Here is a 12,070-nt window from a genome sequence, read left to right on the forward strand (position 1 = left end):
ATCTTTTTATTTATTTATTTTGTATTGATTTCTGTAAGTATACCCTATAATATTAACCATGAAAAAATATATTTACATATTTAAACAAAACTGATAGTTTTATTTTCATAACCCCTATTCAAGATAGGTATTAATGAGTTATTGGTATATGAGCCGGTTAAAATTCTGAAAGCCAAAGGTTAAATAAAGGAATAAAAGTAGTAAAAATCTCGACAAAATAAAAGCTACACGTTTCTTTATTTTTATTTTGTATTAGCATAAAACATGCTCTTAATAATGCATTTAATAATTATTTAAATGTATCCTTTTCACAAAAATAAATAATCATATCTTTGCACTCGCTAAACAACGTGTTATTAACAGGATGAGTGAGCTAAATGTTTCTGTTGTAGTTGCATTAAAATATGTATGAGCTGTACGTTGATAATAAGATTACAGGAATTGTTGTCTACTCTCTGCTTCTTAAAATATTAATTAGTGAAAAGAAACTGTATAAAAAAGTTCAAACTTTTATAATTAATATACCAGATCCAGAGTCGAGACTGAGCGTTAAGTGTAACTAAAAAAAAACGTTTTTAACAAAGCATTCGCCACGCGCTCTTGAATGAATGAACACTTTTAACGCTAGATGCATTCTCATTAGGTTACATAAGTTAGCGAGAACATACTCGAAAATTCTATATGAAAGAAATATATATCGATTAGTAAGAAAACATTACAACAATAAATCAGCCATATTTTCATCAATTATATCGATCGATTAATATAATGATAAAAATAAATTTAACTTTATACAAACGTAATAATTTATTTGCTCAAAATTATATTTACACATTGGTAGGCATTAAAGGCGAGCCGGTACCTCTAAAGCTAATTTATACACGGGTTTAAGTAATTAAGACTGAAGGATACTGCGCAAAATTCATTTTGGGTAGTAATTTAGTTAAGACATTAAGTATAAAATATATCAAAAAAATATAATCATCTACGTAATCTTTTATCATTTGTCATTTCGTAGATTTATTAGAATAAAAAAATCAGATGAAACCAACTTTTAAGTTAAACATGCTGGAAAAGATCGATTATACAAATATTAAAAATAAGTTGCTCAGTATCACTGCCCCAAGAACCACTCCTTCAAATACACACAAATATTTTCTAGCTTCTTAAATAAATTATTCTGGTGTATTTAGATATAAAAATATTTGCAATAGTTTACGAGCATAGGCGATGCATTTATGTTATTTATACAATGTTTATTGTATATATTATTCTGATATACACGAAGTCGACTGAATTCGAAGTAATACATTTTGAAGCGAAAACTGAATTGGTTTTTCGATAACTAAACTAAATAATTAAGCTATTTTTTGGAAATGTTTCTTAGGAAAGTTTAAACTTTCTACTGCTGGTATGATTTCTATGGCAATATTTTTGTGTAGCTACCGCAGTCTTAGTCCAGACTAGTTGGGTTTTCTGTTTTTTTGAGCCAGTGTATCTTAAATTTTATATATTTTCTATTTATTTTAAAATGTCTCAGTTTTATAATTTTTTTTCAATGTATTATATTTACCCAGTTTAAATAAAAAATACTCTGGCGAGACAATCTAAATACCCGCGATACAAAAAAACTACTAAATGCTAACTTAGTACTCAAGTTATAATGGCTATATACATTACATTTGTGTAAAGGCTCTAGCAGACATGGCCACCAGCTCCCAAAATCCTAGTTATCACAGTAATGCTAGTTTTTAAATATTGTACTAAAAACTGTCCGTAATATTCCGTGGCACGTTTAACTCAGTATCAGATACATCAGAATTTTTATTAACAATTGTATCCGGGCCTCGATCAGTGATTTTTTCTTTACCCTCCGCATAAGACTTGGAACTGTTTGCGTGACTTGACGCTTCACTGCAAGTGGAACTCCTTAAATGCCTTTGATTACTCACAACAGAAACGGCACTTTTCAGTCTTTTGCTCTCACAACTAATTCTGCCTTCTGCTTTCCTTTTGATACTCTTACGACTATTCTGTGTTCCACTAGTGCTAGGTTGCTCTGTAGAAGCTTGAGATCTCCCTGAACTCGTACTCGCCGTTGCATCGGCACTTTTGGATGATTTTACACCTTTACCAGAATACGATTTACGATTACTTTGTTTAGTTTCTGCCGTTTTAGTTTTAGTTTTTGATTTTTTTTCTTTTTTTATTCTCTTGGTCTTTTTTTTTGTTCTATCACTTTTATTTGATTTTCGTTTGATCTTCTTTTTTCTAGTTTTTTGCGGACGCGGTTTATAAGAGTCACTACTTGAATCACTATAATATGAAATAATATCTGTCGAGGATGAGGAACTTCTTGATATTATATCTGATTCAGACGACGTAGAAGTTGCACCAACGGGAGAGCTACTGTCGGAACTGTGAGACGGATAAGTTCCCCATTGAGATAGGGGCGGCGTGTGAGTGCTATCGTCAGAGTCGGAAGGCGCGCGGGCTCGCTGGGCAGAAGTGCAGAGGGAGTTTGCAGTTGTAGAGGGCGGATGGTGTTGTTTCAAAGTGAGTTTGACCAAGGGCACTGGCCTGCTTTCTTGAGGCTGACTCGTCTGCGGCTGCACTATGGGACGCGGTGGTTGAGCGTCTTCTTCGATGACGACGTCGCTGTCCGACTCTAGCAGATCTACTACTTCCGGGGTGCGCGCATGAGGGGGCTTAATATATCCCACCACCATTACTTCTGAATTGTCGTCAGAATCAGAATGCGATATAGTCTCTATTGGAATTACATCGTTTGTTGATGGATTTGAAATATTAGGTTGAGGGTACACCGGCGCTGGCCCTCGAGACGGTCCAGGTGGCGCGTCGAGTGGGAAATTACGTAAATAATCATCTATATTTACCTCCGAATCGAGGCTGGAATCATTATCAGAACTCGAAATCACCTCGTTGACTATCGTCGATACTCGCGAATCGGTTGTGTATTGAACATTCCTGTCGTATCCTGCCATATCATAAGGTGTCGATGCAAAACAATATAACTCATGTAAAAAATGCTCTGTCCTTTCACCGAAATACCTTTGCATTGCCTCACGGAATTCTGTGGAATTAATATGATATCGGGGAAGCAAATCCATTATTTGAGTCATCACATAGGATATATGCCCAACATTTTCATTAAGCAAGTAATGGAGTTCTCTACTTAACCAAGGCACTAAACGGTGCATTTGAGAGTCATTACACCTGAAAAAGATACGACGTTTGATTCAAAGCATACAAACAATATAGTAGTAGTATTTTGCGTGGTGATTACCAAAGAAAATATACTGTATACCTATAGAATTCCGGTGCACAGTCTCGATATCTGCCTGTGAAGTCTGGGAGTGGTCGTGCCCAGAGATTATGACGATAGACAGTTCGACGAAAATAGGAAGGTGGACGGCGTCTGTGAGCGGGTGGTGGTCGACGAGCTACTGTCCGGTAATTTGACAAAATCTGTTCTATGGCCCATGAATCTCGATACGGCAATGTTAGTGTTGTCCTGTAATATAAAAATACATGCTATTTATACAATATCTAAAATGTGAATAAAAATTAATATAACTAGTCCGGCCATAAGTTCTGTTACAAATGGAAATGCATTTTTTTTTGGAACACATATTATTTTAAAAACTTCTTTCGATTTTGCGCTATTTCACATTATTTTTTTCGTGTTAATTATCAAATTACAATATGGAATCAGGTGTTAAATAAAATAGGATTGCAGTGATCGCCTTGCACAAAGTGGGTATGGGAGCCTTCGGTCATATTCCAAACTCTTCAAAAGCTTGGTATCAGACGTAGGTTCGTATATCGCACTATCAACAGATACAACAACGATTTGTCTATCGAAGAGCAGAAAATTCGGGGTGGACGAATGCTGTTAGAACTACAAAGGCTCTTATGCTGTTAAAGCCAGAATTCGTCGATACCCTATTAGGAAGCAAAAAATCGTATAGCGAGAAATGAAGACTAGGAAAATGACATGATTTACGTAAGTAAGTTGTGTATACTGATTAAGTACCTTGATTGATGTAATTGGGTCAGAAAAATACCTTGTAATCCCCCCTATAAAGCGTTTTCCAGTACCCATATTTATTAGGTATTTCACCCTAAAACGCGAGGATTTCTCAATTTATATTTCTGTAGTGTGAAATGTATATTATTATTCATCAAGTCCATAATTAGTTTTGGCGTACCTTAGCTCCTGCTTCAATTGTTTTGTCATAAAATTAAACTAAATAACTTTATTAAATTCGTGTTCTAGGATTTTGAATTGTTCAAAACCATTTGTATGTGAATACTCCTACAATGCGATCTGTTATAACACTCTAGACCCGAACCGCGGGGTTATTACTGTACATTCTTCAACATAAACAGGAGTAAACCGAACTGAACAAGTTACAAAAAATGATTGTAGGATCAGGATGCTAAAACGATTTTTATCTGTGTGGAGTATACAGGCAACTGTCCCAGCTTTTATTGCTTTTACTTCTGGTTTCAGGAGACCAAATCGCAAAATGAAGCATTAAATTTCCTTTTTATCATAAAAAGAAAATGTGCACTGATTTCATTGAAATATTCAGTATAAGCTTTAATGGCAGCTTATCATTTTTTTAATTTCAATTACAAATTTACTTATTACACTACTCGACTTTTCTTATGATTTAATGAAAAATATACACAATATTCGTCCAATGATTACTTACTCCATTTATGCAGTTTTATTATACTACTTTCTTACTTCTTACTACTCTAGCTAGGAGAGCTTTACCTGTATCTGAACCTCTGTGTGGCATTTGTTAAATTGTCAAGTTCAATTCTCTCAATATCCTCCACTTGATTTCTTTGCTCAACCATGTACTCTTCATACTGATGATTAGACTGTACATTATGAATGATTGATTTAAAAATTTGTTTACACAGTGGACATTCTGCTTTGACCTGTAAATTCAGAGTTGGAAAAAAGTTTTTTTAATATTATAAAACAAACAGTTCAAATTGTTGGAAAGTGTGTTATTTGTTCTTTTTAGTTTAAGGTACTATTACAAATTAATTTAACCTATGTTTTATTTCTATACTAGACCTTTATAAATTAAAATTCGCCATTATAAATCAAGTATCAACAAAAAACAATCAATGGATAAATATTTATTTTATGTTGCATATCTCTAATCAACATTGAACACTTTTAATTTCCTATGTATGTTCTAAGTTATGTTGATTTTTAAATTGGGTGATATAAGGATGTTCCTAGCAGGATTGTACCAGTGGAGAATAAAACTATAAACTATTAATCTAATTCCAATAAGCGAAACCCAAAACATGTTTATATTTTAAGAAGGGAAATTACTACAAGTCAATTGAATTATATTCTTTTGACAGCTATCAGGGACTTTCCTTTCTACTGGAATTGCTTATGAATTCAATCAATATGAGTGACATTCTTTCTAATATTTCATTTCATAAAATCACTATTGATTCTGCAACAAAGAACACCTCATAAGAATGTCAACACCAGTGTGATAAAACATTTTAAATTCAAACTATGTATTTTAAATGTGTTTGAAAAAAACTTGTTTTCATCATGCCAACCTAGTCTGTAATTATTTTTAGAGAATTAATTTTATACAAAAAAAATATCCAGAAAGAAAAACCTCTTTAGAAAAAGAGCTTCTTTAATATAGATTTTTAATTACATACAAATGTTTTACAATAAAAACTCACCTTACTCCACTTCAAGATACATCTAAAGCAAAACTGGTGCAGACAAGAGTCTGTAAAAGATTTATTTTTACATGTTCCCAGACATATTGCACAGTTTGGAGGAGGTGAGCTTCTCCCACTCTCATGCTGGGGACTACTATCATCACTTTTTACACTGCTGTCTCCTTGTGATGTGTTTGATATTGTCTCCATGTTAAAGACCTTAAATTTTACAATAATATTATACATTTTTCAACATCCATATACATATATTTATACCTCTATGAATTCAATTGTTTTGTTTAACTAAGAGGGCATTCAAACAAAGTTGTTATAATAGGTCTTTCAGAATCTTTAACTACCTACTCAATTACAGCATATGCATCAATTAAAATAACAATAAAAAGTCATGTCATTATTGATTAGAGTATCAACACTAAACAATTTATCTTTACTTTCATCACAAATACAGGCAATTTATAAAATAAACTGTATTACCCCATAAACCGATGAACCAGTCCAATACTTGTTTATGTTCCGTGTCTTTCTGAGGAGATACTTAAAACAACATCACCAATATTGAAGTGCCTAACTAAGTAACTGCGACACTTAAAAAAACCTCTATCATGAGTATTCTCGAATCAAGATCACAGAATATTCTTAAGGAAATTTTACATCCTACTGCCGTTAATAAGATAATTACTCTTCTGTGTACATAATAAAGATCAGTAGAACGACATATTAAAATTTTATACAATTTCTATTAGGGAAAACCAATTAATTGCAAAATATTTCTTGGATACCCCTTGCTATCATATTTAATTTTCAATTTTCACACATTGATTCTATTTCACAGATCAAGTAATATACCACAGACCAAGACCAAGTAGGGAGACAAAGACATAAATATAGTATAATTGAAAATATAGTGGCTGTGGTGTAAAAAAACAGAAAGTAAACGATTTAATTATAGTTATAATTTGAAGCTATAATAATAAGCTAATAATATAGAATACAAATGTAAAGACGTGTAAATAAAACATATACTTATTTACATGTGTTAAGAACTCATGATATAGGAAAAACATTAGCTTTTATAACAGCCACCAGCCACATGAATTATTTATCTAAAGGAATTCAAAATAAATATAAAATTATTATTTTAAAAACAGTATAGTTTTGTTTTTCAGTACAAATTAAACGCAGTTAAAATACTGTAGATCTGCTGTAAGAACAGTGTAGTTTGTGTAAGATAAAAGAAACAACTTTCAGTCATCTGTCATTTTCATCTGTGATGTAATCTGACAAATTTTTATTGTGAAAAGCAGAAATAATTTCAGTGTTTTTTCTTATAAGCAGCTATTTATGGTACAAGGCAGAATTTTTGAAGATAACAATGGGATTGATAAAAAAGGTATAAAGAAACAATTAAAATGCATATTACTATTCTCTATTATGTAACCTAAATTTAGTTAAAAGCAAAAATTATCGTATTTTAGACAACAGGGCTAATGGGTCTAGCTGTAAATCCAAATCCTCATCACACTCTGGGTGCATTGTATGGTAAAATATTAAGAACTTTGCAAAAAATGCCCGAACAATCAGTCTACAGGAAATATACAGAACAAATTGTCAAAGAAAGAGCAGCAGTCCTTCAACAGGTAACAAAGTTTTAGTGAAAGCTTATTTTGCATATGGTGTTATAATGTCTAATCTTAATGATTTATTAACATACACTTTAATGTTGCAGACAAAAGACAGTTATGAAATTGAAAATAAAATTAATTGTGGTCAAGCCGAAGAATTAATTATACAAGCAGAAAATGAGTTGAATTTAGCTCGAAAAATGTTAAATTGGAAGCCATGGGAACCTCTTGTTGCCAAACCTCCTAAGGGTCAATGGGATTGGCCACCATCTAAAGCCTAATTTTAATAGTATTACTTAGTAAGCCATTAGTAAAACTTAACTAGTTTTCATTTAAAAGCATTAATCAATGAATACTTGGGTGTTTAATATAGTTGAATGACAAATCAGTTGTATTATGTTATTTAATATCTTTCCCAACTCACATTCTGGGTACTAGATTGAAATATATTGTTAACATAAAACCATCTAGAAATCTATTAGCATTTTTTTTAACCATTGGCTTTAGGAATCTCATGACCTTAAGCTTTATTTTAATATTAACAATGTTTTAAAATTATGCAGTGTGATAATAAGAAACACTTTAATAATGTTGAATATCTTCATTGTATAAGTAAAGTTATAAGCACCTAAATTTTTTTGTAATTGTACATGAAGATTTTGACATTTCTGCACAATATGGTCAGTCTTTGTATTACCTATATATAATAAATAACATGATTACATTTTTGTTTTAATTAGGACTTGATAGAAACTACAAGGTTTATTTCTCTTTATTGCTGTTTAAAATTATATGCATCCATATGTCAAAGAGAGCTGTCAGAGGATGTAAGAAGATGCTCTTAATGTAGGTCAGTTGAAGCAAACAAGTGAAAGATTTGTTTTAATCTAAAAGAAGATAAAAATTTATTACACAGCATATAAAATGGTAATTGCAACATATTAGCAAGAAGAGTGTGACAGTTATTTTTTCAGTAATACTTACTAACATTTTGTCAGCAAAAAAATCTAAATATATATTTACATAAATTGTCATATCAAAACCTTGATAAAGTTTAAACTGATTCTTATTTATTTTTACAAAAAAATCATGTTACACATAAGTTGGTATTGAGGTGTTTAAACATTGTGAAAGTCTTATATATTTTTTGTTATCATTATATTTTTCACTAGTCTTTGGTGAAACAAGAGTTGAAATCATGTTATAAACTATTAAACATTTAAGAGAAACACAGCTTCAACTTGGCACACATCAATCCATATTTAATACAAATATATATTGTTTTAATACTTATTACTATTCTCAACAGATACAAACAAACTTATAAAAAGCATTTTTTTCTCACCACTTATCCCAATTATATATATTTTTTTCAATTGATATCATGGTAACCTGTATCTGTTACTTATGATCAGCAGCTATCATAAAGATTAGGTGACTGTAATAGTATACTCAAAAAATCATAAGAAAATTATTGGTTATAAACAATCTTAGAGAAATATTTTATGCCTTTTCCTTAACAATTTTATAGAATATAAGTAAATTATTTAGTTAAATAATGCAATATTACAGACATCTAATCTGAAATAATTTATTGTTTTCCTAATTATTATATTACAAAATTAAATAACTAACTTATTTAAAAAATAAATAACACCATATTATCTCTTGTTCTAGAATTATTAATTTAGTTATGTTGAAGTCACACCTTTTCTTGCCACTAGAAGGTTTAATACTGGATGTTTTTTTATATAACTAACAGCTTTTTTATGAGTTACCATTGTAAAGTCATACCCATTACATTGTAGAATTTTATCATGCATACGCAAACCGGCTTTAGCAGCTGGGCTTCCTTCATGCACTTCAGTTACATAGATGCCCTAAAAAAAGATTATTATTATTCTAATTTCTGTTTTAAAAATATTGTTTTAATTAGCTAAACAGAACTCACATTATCCGTATATCCCTGAGGACTCTTACGATAGTCTTGATCTATACCACCTCCAATTTTAAATCCACATTTCATAACTTCACGACCCTCAGCATCAACACCGGCCTCTTTTTGTAAAGTTATTGGAATCTGTTAAAAATAATAGTAGTAGTAACTATAAAAACCATTAGAAATACCAGTACACCAGGTAAAAACAAGGGAGTGGTCTTGCAAACTCACACTAAGACATTCCATTGCCGTTCCGGCTTGATGTTGAAATGCCATTTTAGCCATGATTGTTTAATTTATTTATATCTCCGTGAAAGTAATAATGTTAAAATTTATATTTACAGTTTGTTTTCAAAAATTGTATAAAATCAAAAATGACTCAAATGAGGACTCGACACAACCACTATCAAAGACTAATAGTAAATACATCGCACTCCACAGAATTTCTCATAACTACAATATAAATCACAGACAGTATATAAAATATGCTGCTAGATTCTGGCTAATGAAAGAAGATAATTGAATTATTTGACAACTTTCGGATGGCAACACAGAATGTCATTGTCAATTTCTCAATATGGCTGTACCTCCATACCATTGTGATCTACAATGCCATTGAGCTGGTATGGAGTCTGGCAAAATGCAGAGTAGCAAATAAAAATATAAAATTGACTACAGAGCAGTTAGAACAAATGATTAAAGAGTCATTTGAAAATGTGACTGCAGAAGAGTGGAAGAAAATGACTGATCATGTTGTACATGTGTAAAATAAATATAAAGAAAGAACAGGACTACAGAGGAACATTTAGAAAGTTTTATAATCAATGTGAGAGACAATGATAACAGCAATGACTCTGATGAATCTATGCATATTTATTGGATTATTTCGAAAAAAGTTGTGTTTTATAATAAATATAGTTTTAGTTTTCTATACAATGCTAGTCATTTTAAGTATCAATAGTAAAATACTATATCAATATATCAAACTTTCATTAGCCAGACTTTTTTTTCTAGTATAGTCTTCGACGTTCGTAAAATCTAGTTCTTAAAATAAAGAACTCTTCGAAGTTCGACGTCAACCGTCAACTGTCAATATAATATTTGGTGATAATTTAGAGAATATTTTTTTTTCAATTGCAATGCTTAATTGGGTTAATTCTAAAGATCTACGCGAATAGATTTACCTTTTCTTTTTATGCTTTGCAAAATAAAGATACTTAGCAGATGTCGGGGGGTGAATACAGATACGTTTGGCGCATTGCGTTTCGGAATTTTTTAAATTCTTTTCGGCCTCGACAACTTCGTGGTAATGAAATAGGTAACTACATAATACCTCATAGTTAATAAACCTTATAAAACATTAAAATGACTATGTATTGACTTATTAAATCTAAAATAAATGTAAAATTTTATAGGAAAAGATTATATTGGAAATGTATATTATGAAATACCAGCTGATCCAAGTAGAGGCAAAAGAAAACCAGCACGTTGGTATGATCCACCTAAAGGCCTGGACTTTCAAGATCCATTGCCTTCCGAGTGGGAGTCTTGGCTTCGAATGAGAAGGTAAAGTTATTTCATATGAGGTATTTATTATGTTATGGTATATGACACTGTCTGTTCTACCTGTAATTGTTAGTGTAAACTTTAAGGCTAACTAAATGGTATATAGATCCAATACACCACCCAAATATGCAACATAGAGGACGAGAGACATACAATAATAGTATTGTATGGATGAATGAATGTTAAAACATTTTTTTAAATTGTAGAATGGAGCCACCTACAAGTGAGGAAATAGCTAATAACTTAGCTATAGCTGAAATGAAGAAATTAAATGCTGATAAGCTAGAAGCTAAAAGACTTGCAGATGGTGGTTCCCTGCCAATAGCTGTAGAAAGAGGTCCTCAATCTTTTCCTAAATACAAGGATTTCCATGTAGGAGATATAGAAAATAATCATAGAAATAAATATTAGTAGTAGTAATAAATATGTGTGATAATTAATTACAAACACAATAAAGTTTATTTATTTTAACTTTATTCTTTTAATTGTAAGCTTATAATTGCTCCTGCAATTTGCACCAAATTATTGTATAAGTAATTGTTGAAGTTTAAAAATAATTTGATGAGAATATTTGGCCTCTTGTCAAAGAAAATAAATATGTATGACAGGTAAAACAAGCTGTAAATCTTGATATTTGATAATATGTATTTAACTATCATGAGGTTACTGATGAAGTAATTTTGATGTAAAGATAAATGGAAGTTGAAGCAGAACAGAAAAAACTAGGTGGTTTACTTTATTTTCTATATTCTAAAAGTATCTTTACTTATGGCATACAAGAATTTTGCTTTATAATAGACATACTGTAAGCATAAACTAGGGGTATTTATTTTGGGATAATTTACTGAATATTTGCTTGTTTTTGTTTAAGTTTATGATGTAAAGAATAACCATAATGCAAAAAAAAACAATGCACAATAAAAATAAATTATTATGCCTTTAAAATGTATGCTTTGACGCATACAAATCTTGTGCCTTAGTGAATTAATGTGTCGGATTATAAATAAATCATCCAACGTAAGGCACTTATCAATCTCAATCAATAGGAGACAATATTTATGTGAAAGGACACTAAAACAACATATTATTATGTTGATTGGTGAGCTATATCTCCATATTTTAGCTAATAATAGCTATATTTAAACGAAACGGAATAAAAGGAACGTCCATATTATCGTAT

The 12,070-nt window shown here is 30.9% G+C and overlaps 4 protein-coding genes across 4 annotated transcripts; 2 read left to right on the forward strand and 2 right to left on the reverse strand.

Annotated features, from left to right (window-relative positions):
* Positions 1-218: 218 nt before the first annotated feature.
* Positions 219-6,554, reverse strand: LOC123715896 (E3 ubiquitin-protein ligase Topors). Its single transcript, XM_045671247.1, has 5 exons — positions 6,238-6,554; positions 5,761-5,961; positions 4,808-4,977; positions 3,329-3,535; positions 219-3,237 (listed from the first exon to the last, which is right to left on the reverse strand). The coding sequence occupies exons 2-5, from the start codon at positions 5,950-5,952 to the stop codon at positions 1,764-1,766; spliced, it is 2,043 nt and encodes a 680-aa protein (XP_045527203.1). The 5' UTR covers positions 5,953-5,961; positions 6,238-6,554; the 3' UTR covers positions 219-1,763.
* A 442-nt stretch (positions 6,555-6,996) lies between these two features.
* On the forward strand, positions 6,997-7,773 carry LOC123716427 (NADH dehydrogenase [ubiquinone] 1 alpha subcomplex subunit 5). The gene is made up of 3 exons (XM_045672170.1): positions 6,997-7,153; positions 7,239-7,400; positions 7,490-7,773. The coding sequence occupies exons 1-3, from the start codon at positions 7,136-7,138 to the stop codon at positions 7,664-7,666; spliced, it is 357 nt and encodes a 118-aa protein (XP_045528126.1). The 5' UTR covers positions 6,997-7,135; the 3' UTR covers positions 7,667-7,773.
* Positions 7,774-8,979: 1,206 nt separating this feature from the next.
* Positions 8,980-9,754, reverse strand: LOC123716426 (tax1-binding protein 3 homolog). The gene is made up of 3 exons (XM_045672169.1): positions 9,556-9,754; positions 9,337-9,465; positions 8,980-9,265 (listed from the first exon to the last, which is right to left on the reverse strand). The coding sequence occupies exons 1-3, from the start codon at positions 9,607-9,609 to the stop codon at positions 9,077-9,079; spliced, it is 372 nt and encodes a 123-aa protein (XP_045528125.1). The 5' UTR covers positions 9,610-9,754; the 3' UTR covers positions 8,980-9,076.
* A 194-nt stretch (positions 9,755-9,948) lies between these two features.
* Positions 9,949-11,362, forward strand: LOC123715935 (NADH dehydrogenase [ubiquinone] 1 alpha subcomplex assembly factor 2). Its single transcript, XM_045671318.1, has 3 exons — positions 9,949-10,642; positions 10,740-10,890; positions 11,097-11,362. The coding sequence occupies exons 1-3, from the start codon at positions 10,549-10,551 to the stop codon at positions 11,299-11,301; spliced, it is 450 nt and encodes a 149-aa protein (XP_045527274.1). The 5' UTR covers positions 9,949-10,548; the 3' UTR covers positions 11,302-11,362.
* Positions 11,363-12,070: the final 708 nt, after the last annotated feature.

Source organism: Pieris brassicae, chromosome 11, assembly GCF_905147105.1.
Source record: "Pieris brassicae chromosome 11, ilPieBrab1.1, whole genome shotgun sequence".
NCBI classification, from domain to species: domain Eukaryota; kingdom Metazoa; phylum Arthropoda; class Insecta; order Lepidoptera; family Pieridae; genus Pieris; species Pieris brassicae.

Bases quoted from the DNA above. Each gene is read 5' to 3' on its own strand.
- LOC123715896 (XM_045671247.1), bottom strand. From the start codon at position 5,952: ATGGAGACAATATCAAACACATCACAAGGAGACAGCAGTGTAAAAAGT. The intron at 4,978-5,760 runs GTGAGTTTTTAT...CTGAATTTACAG, and splicing joins GTATCTTGAAGTGGAGTAAG to GTCAAAGCAGAATGTCCACT. The intron at 3,536-4,807 runs GTAAAGCTCTCC...TTTATATTACAG, and splicing joins ACACAGAGGTTCAGATACAG to GACAACACTAACATTGCCGT.
- LOC123715935 (XM_045671318.1), top strand. From the start codon at position 10,549: ATGTCGGGGGGTGAATACAGATACGTTTGGCGCATTGCGTTTCGGAAT. The intron at 10,643-10,739 runs GTAACTACATAA...AAAATTTTATAG, and splicing joins ACTTCGTGGTAATGAAATAG to GAAAAGATTATATTGGAAAT. The intron at 10,891-11,096 runs GTAAAGTTATTT...TTTAAATTGTAG, and splicing joins TCTTGGCTTCGAATGAGAAG to AATGGAGCCACCTACAAGTG.
- LOC123716427 (XM_045672170.1), top strand. The intron at 7,401-7,489 runs GTAACAAAGTTT...TTAATGTTGCAG, and splicing joins GAGCAGCAGTCCTTCAACAG to ACAAAAGACAGTTATGAAAT.
- LOC123716426 (XM_045672169.1), bottom strand. From the start codon at position 9,609: ATGGCTAAAATGGCATTTCAACATCAAGCCGGAACGGCAATGGAATGT. The intron at 9,466-9,555 runs GTGAGTTTGCAA...TATTTTTAACAG, and splicing joins CGGCAATGGAATGTCTTAGT to ATTCCAATAACTTTACAAAA. The intron at 9,266-9,336 runs GTGAGTTCTGTT...ATCTTTTTTTAG, and splicing joins CTCAGGGATATACGGATAAT to GGCATCTATGTAACTGAAGT.